Source organism: Uloborus diversus, chromosome 1, assembly GCF_026930045.1.
Source record: "Uloborus diversus isolate 005 chromosome 1, Udiv.v.3.1, whole genome shotgun sequence".
Lineage (NCBI taxonomy): Eukaryota > Metazoa > Arthropoda > Arachnida > Araneae > Uloboridae > Uloborus > Uloborus diversus.
The window spans coordinates 152,653,470-152,679,592 of record NC_072731.1 but is presented as its reverse complement, the minus strand read 5'-3'; the positions used below and the strand labels follow the sequence as shown (position 1 = coordinate 152,679,592).

Below are 26,123 nucleotides of genomic sequence, written 5' to 3'. Positions count from 1 at the left end.
TGTTAGTCACCCTGTCAGTTTTACATAATCAAGTGCATATATTAAATAAAATACCACTTTGTTTTGGCAGTTGACCATATATGTTTATAACATTGTCCAGGGTTGATAAAAAGCTGTAATAAAAGAATGTTGAGGGTTAATTAGTCAGTATTTATGTAACAACCAATGCAACCCGTAGAACTCACCCATTTTGTCCACTATACAATTCTATTGTTGAGACAATAACTTTGCATAGACTATAATTTTCAACTTGTCCTATATTTTCTCTTTTGCTGAAGACTTCCGCTAGGACCTTAGCCCATGGGTGCAAGTATGGTGATGTGTTCAAGACGGAAAATATTTTCAGCCCAACACCCCCTCCCCCGCCCGCATGCGGGCTTAAGGAAAAATTTGTGTATAAATGTTGTAGATTTTAATAATGCCAGTTTTGGAATTTGTGTTTGATTTAAAATTTAATCCTTTAAATTGCAGTATTTAAGCGTTTTGGCATCATAATTCCAAAAAACCTAATATCCGGCAATAAGGGGGGGGGTCTGGGGGCTCTCCCCCAGACATTTTTCCAAATTTGAGTCCAAAAAACGCTATGGTAGGCCATTTTGATAAAGTTCCGGGAAAGGAGGGGTTCAGGGACTCTTATATCAATTATTTCAAACTGATAGTCCGAAAATCACAACATTGGGCAACCTTCAAAAAATATTAGAGAAAGAGGGGGGGGGGGAGGCGCTCTGGGCTCTCCCCGAAATTGTAGCTTTAAAAACGAAATTGTACTCCATCTTTCATAACGTTTGTACTCCCTTTTGAATGCACTATTGAAGGGATGGAGTTCAGGAACCCTCCTTCGGCAATATTTCGAAATTGAAGTTCAAAAAACGCAATTTTAGACAATGTTGGATAATGTTAGGGGTAAAAGCGTTCGGAGCTCCCCACCAATAGTTTTTTATCGATCGTAAACATTTTTATTGTAGCAATAAAATCGCTTAGGACATAAGATTTTCACTTTTGCAACATAAATCAGTTCTGATCGGAAAGTCTACCCAAGGTAGCGCCAACAAAGCACAAAAGAAGGAAAGGTGTGGGAAGGGTATGGGCGACTAATGATAATGAACTGGCACCATTCCCCCCACAGTCTTCATTTGAAAAACAATTCTTTTATAAGATACCAAGTGGTGAAATTAGCAATAAAAAAAAGCTTCAGTGAAGTAGATATATTTTTTGAACAAGGTACCCTTTCCAATATTCATTAATTAAAAAAATGTAATAGGGGAACTGAATCCTAACCCCAGGCAGGGTCCCCGAATCGCATCCCTCTTAAAACACTCAAATATAGCCTAAAGTGGCGCTTTAAATATTTCAGCATCAAAATATTTTCGCTCTGAGTTCACTACAAATGTCCTAAATTTCAATTTTTAAGGCTTCAGTTCTTTTTTTTTTTTTTGTAGGAATAGTACCCCCTTTACCTACAAACATGACTTATGACCGCCTAAAAAGTTTTCATACTTTGATTTCGGAAACTTTTTGAAAGAATTTTCCAACACCCTTCCCCTAAGTCATCCAAACATAGCCCAAAACAAAGCTCTAAAAATTTCAGAAATGGAAATATTTCGGGCTGGGGTGCGGAATACCCCCCCTCCCACCCTTCCATTGTGTTTACTAAACGCAGTGTAAGTTTTTGTTTAAGATTTATTTTTCTATTGAGAAAGCAACTCCCCTCCACACATCGCCATAGACAACCCAAAGTTTTAAGATCTCAATTTTGAAAATGTTTCGAGAAGGGCCCCTGAATTCTCTAACTCTTAACTCACTCAAAAATAGCCAAAATAACATTTCAATACTTCAGCACGGAGAAATTTTCGGGGAGAGAACCCCCCCCCCCCCGAACTCCTTCCCCTAAGTTCACTAAATTTGACTTCAATTTGAGGTTTCCACTTTTCATCACCGAGGATTTAAGAATTTAAATTATAAATTTATTGAGATAAAGGCTTCCAATTCCCTCTTCTTCAGTCTTCCTAAGATTACCTAAAGCTGAGTTTCGAATACTTCAGCTTTGAATATTTTTTGGGGAAGAGGAACCCCGAACCCAAAGACGGTCTAAAGTTGCGCTTTTAAGACTCCAGTTTCGGAATTTCGCCCAAAGAGAGCCCCCTCCCTCCCTCTTGACATTGCCAAAAACAGCCTAAAAGTTCTAAGACTTCAATTACAAACACTTTCTGGGAGAGAGTCCCAAATGCCCTTTCACTTAAGTCATTTAAGTATAGCCTCAAATAGTTTTAATACATCAGCTACAAAACATTTTCATATTAGAACACCAAAACCTTATATCATAAATTCACCAAAGATTGCCTAAATTAGTGTTTTTAAGACTCCAGTTTGATTTTTTTTAAACTTCCCCCTCCCCACTTTTACATCATTAAAGAGAGCCTAAAACTTTTTGACTTTTAAATTTTTAAGAGTTTTGCAGAGGAGAAATATCGAACCACTCCGAGCTTCAAAAATGGTTTTCAATTCATTTTCGATATTTTATGCTGGAGTCCTTGAGTAGCCCCCCCCCCTCCTCTCAGATTGTCCAAAATATAAACGTTTTAAGACCTCAGTATCGTGGGTCAATTTGCGGACTTACCCTCTTTGCAAGAGCAGCGTTTTTTTCACAAACACGTGCTGCCTTTATTTTTCTCCTTTCCTTTCTCTCCCCCTCCCCATATTTCTATTCTAGCGAGTATTAGATTCAATGACATTGGAATTTAGTGATTCCTCAAGTCTTTGTCAAAAATGCAGGAATGGTTGCTCATCGGTGTTTCCAACCAGCTTGAAAGTTTTCCTCGATTATTTCCAAAATTCCCAATTTCATTAAAGTATAAAAAATCCCTGAGTTTCCGTTTTATCTGGTATGCGGATGCCCTTTGCTGTGGCGAAAACATTTCATCTAGTCAGCAATCACTCTCATTCGGTGGTTTAGATTCAACTCTTAAGACATTTTAAGAGCGTACATAGCTTTCATAAATGCGCGTAAAGTTTGCAAAAAAAAAAAAAAAAACATGCGCAAATGAAAAAAAAAAACGAAAAGATGATCGAAAATAGCATAAGAAAAGGCTAAGTTTTCAATTAGAGCCGATTATTTCGAAAAATCAGGAAGAATAGCGAGCAACTCCTCGTTCTGCAATGCAGTGAGTTTGAAATAACACAGCTATACCTAAAAAAAAGACAAACGGCTCCAGTCGAAAAGTCACTCCTCCAAAAGCACGTTGCAAACAAAACAAGCCCATGGCGGAAAACCGAGAGAAGGTCGATGTAAATTCGTGGTTATGAACGGTCCAGTAATATATTAAAGCATATTTTTCAAACACTCAAATTTTCTTTTTTAAGTAAAAACTTAAAGAAAGTCAGCAAATTTATTTCCGTCCCGACCTCCGTCTCGGAAATTTTGTCCAAGACGGAAATCCGTCCTGAGACGGAAGGTCTTGCACCCATGCCTTAGCCACACACACACACACATTCGAAAATCTCGATCTTATATCTGAGTTAACTGAAACCAGCATCATTGAAATTTAGCCTTTCCTTACCCAAGGTTTGTTGTTGTTGTTTCTCATCTCCCGAGCTCTGCAGAGCTAGATCAGGTCCACAAATCCATTCACCCTGAGAAAGTCCAAGACCAGTAATGGATTACCAAACAGGATAAAATGTGGACAGGAGAGGCCTGTGCAGATGAAGACTTAGCGCTCAGTTCGAACCAGGGTTGGCCGGATTGGACCAAATGGTATTTTTTTCAAAAAACACATTATTTAGCCCACTTTTGGTTTTTTTTTTTAATTTTCCGAAACGTTTAAAAAAAATAATTAAAATACTTTCACAGTTTCAATTTTTTTCTTTGGTCTTCACCACAGACTATGGACATAAAAAATGAATTTTGAACTTCAAAGATAAAAATATATATATATTTCACTTTTTTTTTCTTTAACTGGTCAATAACTAACTCAAATTATCTTGAATAAGTCCTGTCATGTCTGATTTTCTCAATATTTGTAGATTGTTCAGAGGAAACTACTCTAGCTAAAAGGCTTTCATGTGAATTTTTTTTTTGCAAACCAACCCTTCACAAATCTCGAATAAACAAGGTATATTTTTTAGTAATTAACAGGTTTTACAAACGGTCATACAGAAAACAGAATATCATGTACAGTATTTTCATTATCTTACGAAAAAGTTTAATATTTGTTACTTTATATACAGAAATAGAAAAACAGGCAAATAAAATTCAAAGAATTGTCTTGATAAAGCTGGAATTCAGTAAAAAAGGATTTTAACTACTTGAGGTTCTACAGTAGTTTTGAATAACAAAATGAAATACAATAAAGTAAAATGCAAAAAAAGAAAAAAAAAATAGTAATTAAAAACGAACAATAGATTTTATCACTCGAGAACATGGGCGCCCATATGCAAAATTTTAAGGGGGGGGGGGCTCAAATATTTTCTCCATGTATATTCAGTAAATTACCGCCATTAGCCAGGGCTAAAGCAGAAATATGTTTTAGCCCTGGCTAAGTGGCGGTAATTTACTGAATATACCTTGCCTCGCGTTCAATCTTAGAGTTGAACCGAACCATTGCTTCGGTCACTCGTCTGGTCTGCTAATTCTATATTAGCTACCAGTTTGTTTCGCACTCTTGGCTTCCTTAAGAGGTTTTCCATCTCCAGCTCAGTCACTTTCCTATGCAGGGAGCCATGGCACACCCAGTGGCGTACCGAAGGGGGGGGGGGGGGGGGCGGGGAGGGCGGTCCGCCCCAGGCCCCGCTTTGACATAGGCCCCCAAATTTCAATTTTTGGTTTTCATCAATATTGTCGCATATCTTGGTGTGAATGCTTAAACAAGTTGGCTTAATAAATCATAATTTTTTAAAGACCAAATATTTGTTCAGGGATACAATCAATACCTCTTCGGGATCAATGGAGGGTTTATGATACTCAAGCCCCGCTTTGACGTAGGCCCCAAAATTTTAATTCGTTTTCTTTTTTGCCAGACGTGCCTTATGTCATGGTTTAGATAAATAAAAAGTTGACTTTTTATGTAGAATGAATATTTTCTCAGTGACTCTTGCCTAAAGAAAGAGAGGGCAATTATGTCCCATAGGCCCCACTTTAACATAAGCCCCAAAATTGTATCTTATTTTTTCCAGTAGATCTGTCATATACATCATGATTAGAAATATTAATCAGTTACCTATATATGCGAGTATATATCATAAATTTTGTTAAATATGACTTTTTTTCATAGTGACCCATCCTAGTGTACAAACGCACATGAGTGCTTGGGCCACCAATTTAATGGGGGCCCCAAATTTTTTAATTAACTAAACCTATAAAAATCATTTGCTTTTATTTTGTTAAGTGCTTTCAGCAAAGTTTTATGCATTTTTTTTTCAAACAATTTATTAAAAAAAACTAATGCATAACATATGCACGTTTATAATTTTTGATCATTACAGTATACAGCTAAATGCTAAAATATGTTTTATGTTTTTGTTTTGTGTATTAAGACTACGATGGTCTAGGCTTAATTCATACACTATTTTTGGAACCAAATTCAAACATTTAACCAAGAAAATCCATTCCTAAATGAGAAGTTGTCTATCCTTTGTAGCGTTGGAAAAATCAGTCAGATAAATTTTTCTTTTTACCAGCTGCACTTCTGTGGTTTTAAGTTTCATCTCCTGCCCGAAACTGTAACTTCTAAGAACAAATCAGACTCCTGACTCAAGCAAAGGGGACTTCCTTTTTGCTATGCCCCTTTCGACAGTGTAAAACTGTTTAATTGGTCAATCCTTCGGGACTTTTGACCTTGACTGCATAATACCTCCTCCCATCCATTCTATACTCGATTGCAAGCTTACTTGACTATGGAGAAATGAGCTGCGGCCAAGCAAAAGAAATAGTTCCTAGCCCTTTGTCCGATAATCGGGGGAAATTACGCTCTTCACTTTAGAAATCGGATTCGTTAGTTAAACCCACGCATACGCAAAATTTTTTTGTCTTAATTTCTGTCGAACATTACATATTCTCAATTCTACCAGCGAAGCCCCGCGGAGCGTTTTCCTCCACTTCAATCAAACGCGCCAGGCAAGTATAGAGTCACTCCACAGTTTTTTTTGTCTGAAGAACATAAAGAGTGTGTTTTTTTTTTTTTTGTGAGTGAGACCTAGCAGAAAAGTTTTATTTAGACTGTGAACGTGTGAATTTCATCCTTATTTAGGTAAGCATGTTTTAAAAATATTTTTCTCTGAGATTAGGTGATGTTATCAGGTAAATAGTTCCCTGTTGTGTCTTACTCAAAGGAATAGTAAAGGGTTTTTTTCTGTAAAAGCCAATTTTTATCCTAAAATTAATTAAATCTGGAATGCCTAAACGTTTCTATTCACTGTACTTGGATGTTCAGATGCAATAAATTTTTAAGATATAATATAATTTTAGGACTTTTTTCCGTTTTTGATATTTTCTGACAAAGCACAATTTTATTAAAAAATATAGTATTTACTTACTTTTACTTAAAACCATGTGTTTTACTGTGGTATTTACAATAGTGTCCGAAATCAAACCAACACTACTGAAATATGTAAAAATGTACCACTTAAAATAATTACTGTAATATATGGTACGTACACATAGTTTGAGAAACTTTAGTTTTAATACCAGGTAGGCCCCCATTTCGAGTAGCGTTCCAGGCCCCCATCTGTCTTGGTACGCCACTGGGCACACCAAAGAAGTACGGTGAGATATCCCGTATCTCATGGCGAGCAAGGCTCACACATTAAGGGGTCAACTCAAAGCTGAGCTGACGCCTAGCACGGAGACCTTCCCCGGCGCAATAAGCACCAAGACTGTCCGTGGCTCAGATGACTATCGACCGTCGCAACCAGCCGTGCGGGGGGCCCGCTACCCGGACCCCCCGGGCGGTGGAACCTAAGGCTCACAGCTAAGTGGTGGGGTGTGTGCGGAGAAAAGTCACTTTCCCATGCAGGGCTGATGAGTGCTAATAAGCATGAAACTGCAGTCCTCCGCTGGAAATGACTGAGCTGGCAGTGTTTTTCATGTATTTTCTCCATGGTTTAGCAGGATATTTTCTTCATAGAAACTGATTTCAGTATAGATTAGAGTTATTAAAATTTGAATTTTTAATAGCTCATTCATTAATGGCTGGAGAAGAAATGTTTTTACATTTTTGCTAAGACAAAGTACTAAAAGCAATAAATTTCTAATTTCTAAAGGGGGGCTTGAGCCCCAATTAAATGGATTAATGAAAGTGAAAGATAAAAGGCCACTCTGTCAACTCCCATTTATTCATTCAAGAGAAATAAATGTGCAGCTGGTTCATGGTGTTGATATTGCATTCAAAGCTTAAGTTGCATGAGTAAATTACGTTCCTACTGTATCACAAAAGAAATACAATCTCAACAATTGAGATGCATCATGATTGCAATTTTTGAAGTTCAAGAATATCAAATATTCATTTTTACAATTTCTGAAGTCCTGATAAGTGAAGAATCAATTTAGTAATACTCATAAATGATGTTACAAAGACAATTTATGCTACTTGATTCCAGAAAATGTCCTAATTATGCTTTGACACTATCAAAAACTTGAATGAATTGTAATTTTAGTATCTACCATCATCAATGTCTCAAATAACAAATTGATAATATTGCTCTCTTTTGGTCAAAAATCCTAGGGGAAACTTAAAAAATACAAATTAAAAAAAAAAAAAATAAGTTCAAAAAATTGAATTTGAAACTTTGATCGTAATTTTAGCACCATTTTGTCTTTTTTACTAATAATAAAGCTGAAAGTCTCTCTGTCTGGATGTCCGGAGGATGTCTGTAGGATGTCTGGATCGCTGTGACGCGCATAGCACCTAGACAGTTTGGGGAATTTTCATGAAATTTGGCACCAAGTTAGTTTGTAGCATGGGGTGTGCACCTCGAAGCGATTTTTTGAAAATTCGATGTGGTTCTTTTTCTATTCCAATTTTAAGAACAAAATTATCATAAAATGGAAGAGTAAATTATGAAATTATCATAACGTAGAACCGTAACATGGGCACAAGCCAATTGGCGAGATACGAAGTTATCATAACATGGAACTGTAACATGGGTACAAGCCAATTGGCGAGAAAATTCACCACACATTTGTAAATATATAGGCGAACCAAAAGACCTTTTGATTTTTCTATTACAGGCAAAGCCGTGCGGGTACCACTAGTCATTCATAAAATGCTGTTTCAGCATCATAAAAATTTTTTCTCATTAGAAAATGCACTAAATCAGGGAAAATTAAACATTTGACCAATAAATTAAGTTTACAAATTATGGGAGACCAATAGAATTCGAAACCAAAACTGTCCCACTCAATGATGAAAAATAGGCATTCTTTACTATCCTCTTTTTTTTTCTATTTTTTCAGAAATATTTCAAAATATATTGAACAAATTTTATTTGAGAGAATATATAGAATGCAAAAATGCGAATTTTTCGACAAGAGTAATTTTCATCTCATTTTCAGTTGACCAATTTTTTTTTCTTTTTTTCTCTTACAATTTTGTGTTAGGATGTAACGAATTAAATTTGATGCAGATTTTCCACCACTGGACACTTCTTAAAGCACAGATCATTTTCATTGTCATTTTTTTTTTTGGGGGGGGGGGGGAGGTAAAGTACAAGGTGTAAAATTCAAAAATTTAATTTTAGCTTCTGCAAGGAAGACTCCACACCAAGATTTTAGCCTCAGAAGAATTTTCCTCAGAGTAAGTGAAATTTACACACAATTTGATTTAAAAAGTTTTTAATAATTCTGCAAGAAAAACAAACAATTGAGTTTTTACTGCTTTGAACATGGAAACATCCCCCCCCCCCATACTGAATCTTTTACACTTTTGCCTCAAATAATTGAAAGAAAAAATAGAATAATTTTGAATAATATTTATTACAATAAAATATTCGTTTGTTACAGCATTTTTAAATATTTCAGAGAAAAATGAAGCTTATAAAACTCGCAGCCATACTTCATTCACACAAATCACATCATTTTACCTTCTTACCAATAAAATTCGAACATTCCTTGAAGTGAAACGTAAGAATACATTAAAGTAACAAAACATTTTGGCAATAGTACTGATGCATAGTTCATCAGTTATAAACTATGGTTCTTCATTGTGAATAAATTAAAAATTTACAGTCATGTTTTTTGTAGCACAACTTAATATCACAGTTTAAAAAAGGATGCCTACTTTGCAGGTACTTAGTGTTTTGCTTTTGAGCAAATTGATGCTTAAAATATCAAAGAGCAGAGAGCAGAGATCATCTATCAATATTTTTGAAGTACACAGTAAAAAACATAATACAGTAAAATCCCTCCAAACGGACACCCCTCTTATGCCGGCAGTTTTTAATTCCCCGATTCCAAGGCAAATAACGTTATTAAACCCCTGTCCTGCGGACACCCCTCTATTGCGAACGAAAAAATTTGTCCCGTTAGTGCCCGCCTTAGAGAGGTTTTACTATATTATGTGAATATAATTGATACTGTTTTAATGGTGCATTTTTGAAATTGCTAGTTTTTTTTTTTTTTTTTTTCAGAGACCTAAATCCAACTGACAAAGTTTCAATGATTTTTAAAAGTAATTTTTCATAAAAAAGAGCAGAATTCCTTTACCCTTCATTACTTATATTTATGGGCAAAAAGTCTGGAATTTTGTCAAATCTGAAATTCAATGACGAAAAGAAACATTGGACCTGTGCTCCGACAAGTTACACTGTGATACCTACTCTATTCAAAGTCGAACAGGCATACTTATCTGTCCTATCTAACATACTAATAATGAGAGTGGTGTGTTGATCAATTTGAAAATGAATCCCTGCCTTTTGCTTTTTTTAAACTTAATTGAACAATTTTTACATGAATAAAAACAAAATGATTTACATAACAAAATTCATTGGATATTGATCCCTATTTTTTGACAAAAAATTAATATTTTGGCAAAAGTTTCAAGGATTTTGAAAAGTTAACCCTATTCGAAACATTCACTGTTATTTACTATGTTTATTCCTACCTTTCATGCATACCTCTCCACCCTTTACCCATTCAAAAATAATGGCTCACAAAATATGCAAAATTTTGATCAATCTAATAAACAGTCTAATACCTCTATCTGTTCTAAATCTTCAACTTTTAAAAGAATTTTGATTTTTCGCAAGGATACTACTTTTTCCTGCCTCTGAGAAAAATTACTCTTTCCACTCTCTTAACGAAATGGAATACTGATAAGTGGGAATCTAAAACTGTTCTGAACTTGATTGATTCTTCCCATGGGTGCAAGTTTGGTGATGTGTTCAAGACGGAAAATTTTTTTCAGCTCCCCCCCCCCCTGTGTGCTTAAAGAAAAATGTGTATAAATGTTGGAGATTTTAAATATGCCAGTTTTGGAATCTGTTTCATTTGAATTTTAAGCTTTTGATTTTTCTAACAACATGAACTTAGTTTAAATTGTAATATTTAAACGTTTTGATATCGTGATTCCAAAAAACCTAAAAACCGCCAATAACGTGGGCTCTGCGAACCCTCCCCCTGAAATTTTTTTAAATTGAAGTATAAAAAACGCAATGGTAGGCCATTTTGGTAAAGTTCAGGGAAAGGAGGGTTCAGGGACTCTTACATCAATTTTTTCAAACCGATAGTCCCAAAATCACAATATTGGGTGACCTTCAAAAATATTAGAAAAAGGGGGGGAGGGGGTTGGACTCTCCCCGAAATTAAAGCTTTAAAAACGAAATTGTAGTTCATATTTCATAACGTTTATACGAATGCATTATCGAAGGGATGGAGTTAAGGAACTCTCCATCGGCAATATTTCGAAATTGAAGTTCCAAAAACGCAATTTTAGACGATGTTGGATAATGTTAGGGGTAAAAGCATTCGGGGCTCCCCGCCGCTAGTTTTTTGCCGATCGTAAACATTTTATTGCAGCAATAAAATCGCTTGGGACATAAGATTTTCACTTTTGCAACATAATTCAGTTATGATCGAAAAGTCTACCCAAGGTAGCACCAACAAACCAGAAAAGAAGGAAAGGTGGGGGAAGGGTATGCGTGACTAATTATAATAAATTGGTGCCATTCCCCCACACAGTCTTCATTTGAAAAAGAATTCTTTTATAAGATAACAGGTGGTGAAATTAGCCACAAAAAAACCACTTCAGTGAAGTAGATACATTTTTTAAACGATGTACTGTTTCCAATATTCATTAATTAAGAAAAGCAATAGGGGAACTGAATCCTCATCCCAGGGAGGGGCCCCGAATCACATCCCTCTTAAGGCACTCAAATATAGTCTAAAGTAGCGTTTTAAATATTTCAGCATCAAAAAATTTTCGGAAGAAAACTTCTGAACCCTTTTTCTGAATTCACCACAAATATCCTAAATTTGAGTTCTAAGGCTTTAGTTTCTAAATTTGTTTTTAGGAACAGTACCCCCCCCCCCCCCAGCTATAAAAATGACTTATGACCGCCTAAAAGTTTTAATACTTTAATTTCGGAAACTTTTTGAAAGAAGCTTCCTAATCCCTTCCCCCTTGAGTCATCCAAAGATAGTCCAAAATAGAGCTTTTAAAATTTCAGAAACGGAAATATTTCGGGCTGGGCGGCAAAATACCCCCTCCCCCCTCTCTTTGTGGTTATTAAAGGCAGTGTAAGTTTGTGTTCAAGATTTATTATTCTATTGTAAGAGCAATTCGCCTCCTCACATCGCCAAAGACAACCCAAAGTTTTAAGACTTTAATTTCGAAAATGTTCTGAGATAGACCCCCCCCCCCCCCGAATTCCCTAACTCTTAATTCACTCAAAAATGGCCAAAATAGCTTTTCAATATTTCAGCATGGAGAAATTTTCGGGGGAGAGAGCTCCCTACCCCCCTACCCCGAAATTTCGAGCTCCTTCCCCTAAGTTCACTAAATTTGACTTAAACTTGCGGTTCCCCCGTGTTCATCATCGAAGTTTTAAGAGCTTAAGTTCTAAAATTTATTGAGAGAAAGTCTTTGAAGATTATCTAAAGCTAAGGTCTGAATGATTCAGCTTTGATTTTTTTTTTTTTTGGGAAGGGGGACTCCGAACCGCAAGATGGTCTAAAGGTTCGCTTTTACGGCTCCAGTTTCAGAATTTCGCCTAAAGAGAGCCCCCTCTCCCCCCTCTTGACATTGCCAAAGACAGCCTAAAAGTTTTAAGACTTCAATTACAAACACTTTTCGGGAGAGGGGCCCAAATTCCCTTTCTATTAAGAAATTTAAGTATAGCCTCAAATAGTTTTTAATACATCAGCTACAAAATATTTTTAGGTTAGAATACCAAAACCATCTCTCACCAATTCACCAAAGATTGCCTAAATTAGTGTTTTTAAAAAACTCCATTTTCCGATTTTTTTTAAACCTCCTCCTCTCCACTTTTACATCATTAAAGACAACCTAAACATTTTTGACTTTTAAATTTTTGACTTTTAAATTTTTAACAGTTTTCAGAGGAAAATTCCCGAACCACTCGTAGCTTCAAAAATGACTTTCAATTCAGTTTTTCGATATTTCATTATAGAGCCCTTGAGTAGCCCCTCCCCCTCTTAGATTGTCCAAAATGCAAACGTTTTAGGACCTCAGTATCGTGGGTTAATTTGCGAACTAACCCTCTTTGCAAGAACAGCGTTTTTTCGTAAATTCGTGCTGCAGTTATTTTTCTTGTTTCTTTTTTCTCCTCCCCCCCCCATATTTCCATCCTAGCGAGTGTTAGATTGAAAGACATTGGAATTTAGTGATTCCTCAAGTCTTAGATTATTTTATCAGAAACCTGTCAAAACTGCAGGAACTGTTGCCCATCAGTGTTTCCAACCAGCTTGAAATTCCCCCCCCCCCCGATTCTTTTCAAAATTCCCATTTTCATTAAAATCTTTAAAGTCCCTGATAGTTCCCATTTTGCCTAGTATGTGAACCCCTTTTCTGAGGCGTAAACATTTCATCTCGTCTGCAATTACTCTCAATCGGTGCTTCAGATGCAACTCTGAGACATTTTTTGCAAAAAAAAAAAATAAATAAATGCAAATGAAAAAAAAAAAAAAACCCGAAAGGATGATTGAAAATACAAAGAGAAAAGGCTTAATTTTCAAATAGAGACGATAAATTCGATAAATCAGGGAGAATAGTGAGCAACTCCGCGGTCTGCAATGAAATGAGTTGGAAATGAAAAGTTAAACGGCGCGAGTCTATAGCTACTCCTCCAGAAGCACTACGTTGCAAATAAAACAAGTTCATGTCGGAAAATCGAGAGAATGTCGATGTAAATTCGTGATTATGAAACGGTACAGTAATATTAAAGCATATTTTTCAAACACTCAATTTTTCTTTTTTGAGTAAAAACTGAAGGAAAGTCATCGAATTTCTTTCCGTCCCGATTTCCGTCTCGAAAATTTTGTCCAAGACGGAAATCCGTCCTGAGACGGAAGGTCTTGCACCCATGATTCTTCCAAAGCTGTAAATTGATTAACTAAAACAAAGGCATGATCTCTTCCCTTTAAGGAAAATATTTATTTCTTCTTTCTCATATTGGAATGAAAATTAATTTGTGCCTTGAGGGAAAACTTCCTTGAAAGTATTTTCTATCAATATTTACTAATCCATAATAGATTCACAATTTAATTAAACTTTAGGAGACACTGCAATCTCTGGCTAATGGAGTCTGTAAGAGTTAAAACAAGGACTGGCCCTCTTATGTAGGCTATGACACGTCTTATGAAGCATCTGGGTTGTCTGAAAGAAAGATTCTCCTTCCTCGAAACTATATAATGTACTCTGTACTAAACTCTTAAAATTAAAAAACATCACAGGCTTTTCTAAGCTTTTGTTGCATTTAATATATTGATGTGATGAGTTTGGATTTCAACTATCATAACATTGTTTGAATTAGGCAATGTAAACTATGGTTCTGCTCAGTTTTCATGCGGGCAAAAGAAAAACATTTCTCAAAAAAATTTATTGTAACAAATCTAATACTGTCGTTTGGTATTCGACATATTTTTGAAACTTGAATATACTATGATAAGCACTAAAGAAATAAAAACTTGTAAAGAAAAATATATAGTGTAACAAAATTTAATTTTAAACCTTTTGGGTAGAGCTCTAGAAAAAGATCTTTCAACATACACATGAGCATAAAATTTAAACAATCATTTTAACAACATTAATAGTGCAAATTAATTTCAACATGAGTATCTTTAATTTAACAAAATGTTATTTAAAAAATATAAATAAGTACAGGACAACAACTTATTACTTTCTTCTGAAAAATGCAAGTGAAGCATTTCATCACTAACTTCATCCATAAAAGAATTTCATCTGCTATCAAACACTATAAATAGAAGATTCTAAAAAATCCAGATAATAAGAACTTGATATCTAAAAGAATCGTCTTATTGTTCTTTAATATGGTCTCCAAAAGGGAAAGTGTTTATGGTAGCAAAAGTTCTCAATGGAAGAACATGGCAAGGAATATAAGTGAAGAGATGTGCTGGGAAGGCCGGAATCAAAATTACAAATTTACATCATTTACAAAATTCATAATTTACATTATGAATAAATTGTGGCACTCATAAGCATTATAATACAGCTGACTTAGTGACTGGATGATGATCAGAATTTATAAAATTCTATGCAACTTGTTAGAAGGTGTGAGCATTGCGACAGACTCCACAACCTAAGGCAAATTCTTCACCTGTTGATGGATGTTTCACATGAAGTGGACATTCATCACCTTCCAACTGTTTGGCTTTTGGACCTATTCAAAATGACAAATTTCATTTACTTTCATAAAATATAATGGGTGCTTTTCACAGATTTAAATATTTTTAATACTTCACAATCTCTATGTCTCGAGGGGGGGGGGTCTTATGTTTTACTAATAGCATTTAACACAAGTAAAACGGCTCTACGTAATAATTAAAATTTGCCAAAATTGTCTAGTTCTTTACCATCAACAATAATACAAGTAAAACAGTTTTGTGGTTGCAGAACAAAATAATATCTATCTATCTATCTATATTAAGGTGGTCTTTATTTTTAAAGTTGCAGATATTTTACGCGACGCCCCCTCAATTTGTTCCATTATACAAATAAATGATCCCTGCAAAATTTTAAGTCAATCCATTAGGGCTCGACCGATGGCATTTTTTGGCCGATGGGCCGATGCCGATTGTTCAAAGATGGCCGATTGTTTTCCTCCAAATGGCCGATTGGCGATGGCTAAAAAAAAAAAAAAATCCAACAGAAATAAATTGCTAAGATTGTCAGGGATTTAAAGGATCATTGATTCATTTCACTTTACTTCCTTTCTACGAATAAGGAATTGTAATCACAAAAAAAAATCAGTGTTTCGACCTAAATTTCTATTTTACGATCACCCAATTTAACTTCACATGTTTTTTTGGCGCATCTGTACATGCATATGTACCTAAGAACATATAGATGACCGAAATATCCCTTTTGAACGCCTCCTTAGTTAATTATCGCAAATTCTTTTGTGATGTCTTCATGCGCGTAAACTTGCATCACTAAAAAATTTATGAAATAGTAAGTTGAAAACTCCTACGCATGTAGTATGATCTAAAAGTTCCAGGACAAGTTGTATAAAACCTTACCCTGAATAGTTCACATTACCGAAGTACATCTATCTACAAAATAGTCACCTTCAACGACTATGCACTTCTGCCAACTTCGTATAGCTTTTAGAAGGAATCCTGGAAGACATTTATCGCAACCTCCTGTACGGCGTCTTGCGCTGCTGCTTTAACTTCATCGTGGGGAAGACGGCGACTTTCATGTTGAGGATGCATGGTTCGATTGGTCAATACTCTGATATAACAAACAAATAACATAACGTTTCGTCGGACTTGGCTCTGTGTGACTTTTACCTGTTCCCAGCAAAAAAAAAAAAACATTTGTATGGACGCCGCTTTCTTCCGTCAGGAGAATATAAAGCTGCATTACAGAAGGGAGCGAAAAATGGCTTCCAGGAGCGCTTCCAAAAGTTATATGAACACTGGCAGAAGTACATATAGTACCTCAAGGTGACCTTTTGAAGGTGGATGTGCTTCGGTAATGTGAACTCTTCTGGGTAAGGTTTTATAACAGCTTGTCCTCCGAACTTTTGGATCGAACTACGTACAATCTGTATAGGGTGTAGTTATGCTTCTCTTTTCTTGACTGCTGTATGATGGAAGACAAAGAACAACAGCCAAAAAAAAAAAAAAGGGGGGGGGGAGAAAAGCAAAGAGACTGTTTAATAACCAAGTGTTTTTTTTTTTTTTTTATTTGAACATATAACTAAGATTTCAGTAATATGGTAATAATGTACAGATTTAAGTACACTAAACATAGTTAAAAAACATTATATTATGTTGTTTAATCATTAAAAAAAATTAAGAATAAGGCTATGAAAACGTTAACAAATTACGCAATTAAAGTAGAAAGATTGCATTTAGACATTTTTTAGTCATCAAATTAAACAAAAAAGGTAACAGTTAAATTACAATATTAAATCATAAGAGGAATATTTTAATACTTATTTAAAATTTATGAATAGAAAAGTTTACATTTTTCATAAAAGCTATAACAGTGACATAAATTTTGCGGGAAAAAGAAATAGCCATGAAAAGAGCAAGGTTCTTAAAACGCAGCTACTATAAACAAACTCAATATTTACACCAAGTTAATAACTGAATACATATACAACTTGATCTTATGTTTGCACACCTAATATTGAATAATTTGATTGTTTAATCTTTTATGAAGCTTTACAAACAAGTTCAAATTAAATTTTTCAATTTAACAATAATTTTCTGAAATTTGAAAAATTGCATAATAGAAAATCCTTGAAACTTTTCTATAAAAAACGAAAATAACTTATTCATTGATTTTATATAAATACATAAAATTAGTTACTTACAACACACAAAATATTAATCGCTATTAATGATGCAAAAAAGATGGCTCATTACAAAATATAGGTGAAATAAGTATAAGAAATACGCAAAATGACATTTCTTGATCAAAATAAATAATCACTAAATTTTTACGAAATGCTTGAAATGACGAGGGTGGGTTAGGGGGATCACCCTCTGATTTTGGATTAATTTCCAACATTAAACTTCGACCCCAACTTTGGCTTCATTTTTTTAGTACAGAACCGCTACCACCAACGCCTCGGAAGGGTTTCTGAATCTACTTCAGCACTTCCGAAGAAAAAATTCCAAAATCCCTTCGATTTCCGAATTATGTCACCATTTAAAACGTCTTTAATCAATTTCTTACATAAATGCTCTAAATTCTTCCTAAACGATAGATAAAGCATGAAAAAATTTTTTCCTAATTTTATGAATGGTGTTAGTTTAAAACAACTCAGAAGTACAACTAGAGTTGAATTTCAGAAATTGAGGGAGTGGGAGGAGGGGCACGCAATTGTTCTCGGAAATATAAAAAACAGTCGCAAAAAATAGAGTTCAAAATAATCATAAACATTGAGCACTAAAACCCTTTTAAAACTTGCACCCGAGTTTGTTTTGACGTGTATGGCAGATTTAAAATATAGCAAATGTTGCAAATGTGCGAGAGGGCCCATAACCATAGCGGCACCGTGGGAGTTACAAAAATGCTTATGATAAATGTTTTACAACTTCTGTGATAGAGAAATAGGGCCCCAAAATGTATTTCGACAGGCCGCAAACTTGTAGCTCCACCGAAGCGAGAGAAAAGACTGCATTACTGTGATTCATATTACAAATATCGAAAAATTAAAAATTACCGTCAGTTCAACGGAAATCTAACAAAATGAAACAAAACCAGTTTCGCCATCTCGTATTTGTTTCCATGGTCTCCAATTCGGCAATATATCACCACATCATCGTCAGTTTGAGACGCTATATTAGTTTTGCATTGAAATAAGTAATTAATAGCCACAAAAAACTGTGTTAACAGGCTTTTTAGAACACCCGATCGAAAACAAAAAGGGAAGTGTACAACTGGAATGTACGCACACGCCACATGCGAAAATTTAGCCCTCTACAGCTTACCATTTTTAAATTATGACTTATGAGAGATACATACGTACATCCAGCCGCAAGAAACAACGCAATAATTAACTTGTTTGGTACTGGTACCTAAATGCAGTATTAAAAACTCTTTTTGGAGTGACTAAAATAGAAATTCATACTGAAATTTAAGTAAACAATTTTAAATAAAAACAATAACTTCCTTTATTTTGTATTAATAAGTAAAACAACAAAGGTCCTTTCTTTTCAAAAACATCGGCCAATTCCATCGGCTTTTCAGTGTCTTTTGAGGCCGATGGGCCGATGTTTCCTTAGTTAGCATCGGCCGCGGAAGCCAATGGTTAAATTGTTGAACCAACGGCGCCGATGCATCGACCAGGACGATGCATCGGTCGAGTCCTACAATCCATGAATATTAACACGTGCCCCTAGGGCCCCCTTCTTTGATTTTCTAAGAAAAAATTCCGGATTTTCTCATTTTTATGTAAAAATAATTCTAACGTTTTATATTTAAAGTAATTTTGAACCTCAATAGATGCTGCTACTTCCAGACCAACCATTCTCTCACCTTCATTCTGTAAAATTTAACATGTTACAGAGGGTACATCTACACCAATGGCCTTGGGACAAGCATACCGCTCTTCTGCGCTTGTTCCAACCAAGCAGCAGGGGAACGTTTCTTCCCAACAAGATGGAGACAAGGGATTCTATAGGCCATTAATGAATGATCTTTGACAGGAACAAATTGCCTCCTCCAGGCTTTGGGGGTTTTGATTTACAAAATTCCCTCGGTTTGTAATAAGTGTGGCAAATAGAGTCGCAAGGTTTCAATGCTATAAATATAAGTAATTGCAATTATATATTAATTCGCTGTTCTTTAGTTAGAAACATACCTAAAAGCTTATACAATTTTTAAATTTTAAAATATGAATTTCGAAAAATCCTCGATTACTCCTAACATAAAAATATACTGTATTTTCCATAGCTAAAATATAAATTTCAAAAAAATATCGAGATCAGAACAATGTAGAAATCTATACTTTAAATTAATTTTCTTCAGCTTCAGTACACAGTACTTTATTACCATCAAATTCTTGCGATTCACCAAATTTAGAAACCGAAATGGATATTTATCCTAAACTGTTGAACTTTTGTTTTCTACAGCTGGTTTACCTCAATGCAAAAAAGCTTGACAACTATTGATATCTGCTCGCCTTTTATCACTGTTAGACAAATGCCATATTATTAGGGATAAAGATGTTGTTCATTTATTTACAGCCTATATAGATGCAGTAAATTTGAATCCAAATGACCTAGTGATCAGTGGTACATTCCTTAAGAGAGCAAGAGAAAATCTTCGAAAGGTAAAATTAAATATCATGAATTTAAATTTAGATTTTGTAGTTATTCACTGGGATACAAAGCTACATCCAGATGTAACTGGAAAAAGAACACCAACAGGATTACCGTGATAGATTCAGGTCCTAATATTGAACAGCTACACGGAATTCCTTAGATATTTCTTCAGTTGCTTATGATATCTTAGATAATAGCTCTTTATTACTAACTGTTCTAGCTGTAGTGTTTGATACAACAACTTGCAATACCAATGAATTGTGCATGCATTTTTTTAGAGCAAAAACTGAATGGTGATATATTACATTAGGACTGCCATCATCATGTACTTGAAATCGTACTGCAGAGTGTGTCCTTAAAGAAGTTCTTGCTTTTCTTAGTTCTAGATCAGATATTCAATTATTTAAGCAGTTCAAAATTTTGTAGAAAGATCTCCATCATTCAGAACTTATAACATTTCAATCAAGTACACATACCACTTAAATTTTTAAAGACGAAGTTGATGACATATTATTTATTGTTCGTAAAAAGCGGAATTGAGAAAGATTACAGATAATTCTCATAACTTATAATAATATTTCCTGGTGAATTTCCTCCTACAGGGATATGGTTTCGGCAATCTGGAGCTTATCCCTGAGCCTCATAAGTGGCAAAAGGAATTTTTGTTTGAAAATTTTTATATTTAGGAAACAATTTAAACTGACCTTACATGAAAAGAAAGCCCTTCAATGCTGTTTTACAATTAAATGCTGTATGAAGATATGGTTTTTCGCAGTAACCCAATCTAGGCTCCTTTGAATAGTATAATATGTCTGAAAAACTAGCAGCGTACAAAATGACGACAAACATGCAGCAGAAGCAGTGATTGGAAAATTTATAAATCACTTATGGTATTTAGTAGATAAACTAGTAGCTTTGTCCGTATTGGATGAAGGAATTAACTTTGAAGATAAGAAAACACTAGTCTGAAAATGCTTGTGATAAGGAAGACGTGTCTGATGACTGTTCAAGAAATTTCAGATAACTGTAGATGATTTGGAATAGTTTCTTGGTAAAGATTTTCCTCTTCATAGAATCAATTACGAGTCAATAAAACTGTTTGATAAGTTACAAATACTAAAAGATTTTTTCTATTTGATCCTGCTTCACGGCAAAATGAAGGAAACTCTTTAAAGGGAAGAAAGATTGTTAAAATACTGAAAACTATGAATGATACAACTGAAAGAGGAGCACAATTAATCGAAGAATTTCGCAACTAAATTACCAAATATGAGTCACAAGAACAATTTATTTTACAGACCGTCCAAGACTAAAGGAAAAAAATACACACTATCGAGATACATTGAGAAAAGCGTACGATTAAGGAAAGTTTCTAAAGCATTATTTCATTCTTATTCAACGTAAAATCTTTCGAAGATCTAAAGTAATTATAAAGATTAATTTTAGTACTACCTCACTGTAAAAATATTTTGCAAACATATGAGAAACAATGTACTGAGTCTGAAGTAAAACAGGGTTCATACTCAATTTGGATAAAAAAATTCCATGACTTTTCCAAGACTTTTTCATGACTTCATAACTTTTTTCATGACCTTGTTACACGAATAGAATATTACTATTTAATGTCAAACTTGCCCATTTTTTTTTGGAAATGGGCATTAGAAAAACTTTCACATGAGTGCCATTACCTCATTGGAGCACTTACTTGTGACTGAAAAAATATCAATGCATACTACTGAACGTAATAAATTATTCTTATTTGTCTTCAGCACATAAATTCAAGTAAAATAAAAATATAGAATGCAATACACTGATGTTTAAATGTCTAATAAATATTTAATAAATAGTGCAGAATAGTAATGATTGGGATAAAATTGAATAAATATAAAATAATAAATTTACTTCATAAAAACATTGCTCTATGATGTCAATAGTGCATCTAATCACTCATGTAACTGGACAGCATATTCGTTCATTAAAGTAAAGCCACTTTTTACAGTAAATTCTTTTTTCCAAATCAGATATTTCAGCTGGCTTAAAGGATCAGTTTTGCAAGCTATATGTTGGGCATTACTGTTTTAGAGTATTAGAATTTCCCTATTTCTATGTTCTATTGCCTGACTAAAGTCTTCATTTTAAAGCCTTCAACATATCAAGATAAACTCTGATAAATTTAATAATGAACTTTTTACAAGTAGTTGAAACAAACTCAGATGCAATTGAATTACACTTTTTGAGGGGGCATGGCAAAATAAAGAAAGTGCGAGTCGCCTACTACAGAATATAAAATATAAGAAGTACTGAAAATAATGGTGGGTTCAAAATTAGTAATGCCTCAAGAGTAAAATCACATCACAAAAAAAAAGTGAGCAGCTGTTACATAAGCGGATGAAATTGGATTCCAAAACTCGGATTAGTTTTTGAGATCGTTCAATTTATATGCAAAAATCACTAAATCACACAATATTTCTACCGCTCTCTTAGCAATTGTTGCTTTCTTACTGCCCAAGACATTTTTCCATGACTTAAAATAAATTTCCATGACTTTTTTGAAAATATTAATTTTCCATGACTTTTCCAGGTCTGAAATTTGTTTATTTTTTTTCCATGACTTTCCAGGATTTCCATAACCCGTACGAACCCTGGTAAAAACTCGAAGATTTGTGGGAAATTTATCAAAAGTGTTAAACTTCAACGGCCTAGGGGCACGTGTTATTATTGACCGATCGAGTTCAAATTTTGCACACGTTACTTTTTATTATAGTGTCACAAAACTAGGGGGCGTCGCTTGTTGAATTCCGAAAAAAAAATTTTCACATATAAATAAGGACCACCCTAATATATACATATATATAAAATATCCAATTCCCCATCAACAGTGTTAAGGAATTCTCAATGATCCTATCTTGTCAGAGAACAATTGCTTCTATTTGAATGGCGGTAGGATTTATCAGTATGATCTTTAAAAATAGTTTCTGAAAAGCAAGTATCGCCAAAACCTGCAAATGTAAATTAAGGGAAAGAATAATGTGAGCATGGTAATCCGTCATTGCATTTAGTTAATCAATAATTGATGAATTTTAATACTTTTTAGTAGGAATGCATTGAAAATTCAATTAGTAGGTATTTGGTATTAAGCTGTCTATTAGGCAGACAAATCGAATATTTTGGTTGGACCAAATACTTTAATATTTGGCAACCGAATAGTAAACAAATTTTACTATTTGACAATTGGTAAACAAAGACATACTTTTGATACAATAAATGGAATTTACAGTTAACTATCATAGTACAAAAGTACTTCAAAATGATAAATATTATCACATTCAAAATAATTTTAATGCAAGAAAAAACACTCAGATATGTCAAATTTCAATTTTGTTGCTTTTCAATTTTTCTTAAACCTTATGACACATTACGTTAATCTTATTATATTGCTAACTCATATGTAACAGTAAATAAGGGGGAAAAATCTCCCAATATTAAGTGTTCATAAATATGTAAAGCCAACTAACAGCTTTTTTTTTATAAAATATGAAGCTTAAAGGGGAAAAAAGGTTATAATTTCACAAGTATTTAAAAAGGCAATTAGCCATTTACTATACAGTTGAGTCCCGGATATACACCATAAATGGGCCATCAGAAGGGTGGATAATCTAAATTGGAAAATAGTATATTAATGGAACAAATAAAAAATACCAAAATAAAATTACGAATCAATTTACTGCCAATGATTTGCTAAATGGGAGAGTTCAGGATAAGTGGTAAAAACTGGTGATTTTCATCTGCCTCCCTGATACGTCTCGCTTCTTTGCTGCCAAGTTTTGCCATTGCTAAAGTATCATAATGTCTACAACCCTGACTTCTTCTTGCTGCTAACCCCTGCTTTGTGAACTACTTTCTGAAGTTCTTCAACATCTTCAGCATCATTGCTATTAACAGGTGTGACAACTTTTGGGCGAGTTATTTTCGTACTGGTCATCTCCTGAAAACCAAATTCCTGCTTCAATCAAAGATGCATCTTCACAGCCCTGAATTTGTTGCACTAAAGGTGAACTATTTTCCCGTTTTTCATCCGGCTTACCCGTTCTAGTCCAACAGCTTATTATATGACTTCAAAATTGTTTGTGCCACGATTTGGTATTGTTCCAGGCATTTAGGATCCAGCAGCAAACATCTTTCAGATTTGTGGTTTTTGACTTCTAAATCAAGACTTGGTTATATTCGAATTTTTTTCTTTCCAACGAGCATTGTTGCATTAACCAATTAATTTAACAAAAAATGTGAGTGGCACTGAAACGGCAGACAACACGGAATGGCGGATAACCGGGACTCTGTTGTAAAAATTTGTTTCTGCTTTTAGAATAATTAATTTTATTTTTATTCATTTTAAATTAATAATTATACTTAATGCATATAAATTTAGCATGTTATATAAAAGCACATTTACATCACAAGAGATATAAATTTGGCTAATAACATTTTCTATTTCAAAATAGCAAAGAATAAAAATAACTATTGGTTCATCCCAACTTTTTAGTAAGTGTTTTTAATTTTCTACCAAATGACCGTACCTGCAGGGCAATGAGGAAGTTCTGCTTTAGGAATATTTGTAACCCGTTGAAAATCATCATGGCAAGCATTGCAGAAATGTGTGGTCCCAAAGCAAAAAAACACTGCTACAGAACAGCAGTACCTGCATTTGTACTCCAGGAAGTCTGTGCCATGTTTAGGACACATCTAATAAAGAAAATTACAGCACAGATTAACATAAAATAAAATAGGGAAAACATCACAAATATGCTTATAGAGCTTGAAAGGAAACTAACGCACACATATGCATTAAAAAAAAAAGTTTTGAAGTTCCAATCAAATTTTCGTAAAATGCCTATTAGAAATGTTTGATGATGGTATTACTATTGTGGTCTTAAGTCCATTAAAGTACTACCACAAATGCTAAGTATTATTCTTCATTTGAATGTTCAAAAAGCCCATTATTATTATGAAAAATTATAGATAAAAGTTTTTTTTATTATTATTTTTTTTAATTGAACACATCATTTCATTTGACATTTAATTCTTACTCCCATACAAAAAAAAAAAAAAAAGAATAATAACATGAAATCAAGTCTTAAATATGAGGTTAATGTATTTATTTAATGATGTATTTACTTTTCATCTTTTTAAAAGAAAAAAAAATCAAATATTTCAAAAATTCTTGAATTTATTATAACAAGAATTTTAACAACAAAAAGACATTTAAATTATTTATAATAATTTCATAAAATACAAGTTGATTTTAATTCAGAAAAATAATAACCTGAAACATAATTTCAAATCTAAATCGGTCATTCTCACAATTAAAAAAAAGTTTGACAGAAAAAGTTTGAATCCCTTACGAAGCAAAATAAGGAAAACAGGACAAGAGGTAATTTTTTTAAGCTATTTAAATCTCAGGCTAACCTGGAAACTAGGAAAAATTAACTACTTTTCTGAGCACTTGGAACAGCTTATCGGAAGAAGCTGCAAAGAGGAAGAGAGTACATAGCTTTAAGAGGGCCACTGATCTTCATTGGGGACTAATGAACTGAGTAAGACTTGTCTAGCTGGTCGCAGAGCCTGTTGTTGGTCGTCACATTTGTATTTGCATGTATTTGAAATTACCTGTGCCCTTGAGACATCTGAACAAGCGCCACACACAAGCTCTGTAGGGTCATAGTCATCACCAGCGCCTGCTTCTGCATCACATCTAGCTTCTCCACCATAATATGCCTATAAAAAGTTTTTTTAAAAGAAAAATTATAAAACTTAATAGAAAAACTTTTGCTCTGCATGATAAGATTTTTATACATAATCTTATCATGCAAAGCACATTCATTACTTGTTTTAAAAAGTAATAAAAATATTGATGTGAGAAACACGCTACTTTAGGAAAATGTTGTTTTAATTCATCAGTTCTGCTTTATCTTCAAAAACATACTTACAAATAACAATTAGTGAGTTATCCTACAAAAGAAACAGTAACCTTACTTGCGATACAAGACAGAAAAATTAATAAGTTTGTAAAGTGTTTTTAGTGTTTAATAAAGTTATTCTGTATTTTGGTTAATAAATCAAGCCTCTTTAATGCACTTATTATTTCCAAAAGATGCATATTACTTGAACTTTATAAAAATAACTTAGCAATTCTGAAGAAGCTCGTATAAAAAAGAATGAGGCGGTAATGAGTAAAAGGCCTTTAATCTTTATTAGGGACTAATAAACTATTTAGGACTAGCCTAGCTGAGCCCACAGCATGTTGCTGGTCATCACATTTATTTTTGTATTTGAATGAATAGTTCCTATTTCTTATCCAAGGACCCTCGTTGAACTGCTAACTGTTAAATGTGGGCAGAGCTGTAACATTTTAACTAAGAAAACTATGACTTGCACTAGCAATACTCAGAGTATTATTTCTTCACCTTCTTGACCACATCAATGTATAAAAGTCAAATAACCGTAAGTTACTTAGCGTTATTTATCTACTATTAGTAAGGTGGGGGAAGGATTCAAAATAATAACAACTTGAATTTTGATTTCTTGAATACAGCTTATACTTTTCGCAATCACAAATTGTGATGGGATTCTCCTGTTGGATTTCTTGAAAAACAGA

General features: G+C 34.0%; 1 protein-coding gene across 1 annotated transcript in view; it reads right to left on the bottom strand.

The window, feature by feature from the left end:
- Positions 1-8,991: 8,991 nt before the first annotated feature.
- Positions 8,992-26,123, bottom strand: part of LOC129232959 (E3 ubiquitin-protein ligase MYCBP2-like) — a 284,810-nt gene continuing 267,678 nt past the window's right edge. Inside the window, exons 77-79 of the mRNA XM_054867051.1 lie at positions 25,136-25,243; positions 24,046-24,211; positions 8,992-14,847 (exon numbers count right to left, since the gene is read on the bottom strand). Of these exons, the coding sequence (XP_054723026.1) occupies positions 14,732-14,847; positions 24,046-24,211; positions 25,136-25,243 (390 nt within the window). The 3' untranslated portion in view covers positions 8,992-14,731. The remainder of the gene's footprint in view (positions 14,848-24,045; positions 24,212-25,135; positions 25,244-26,123) is intronic.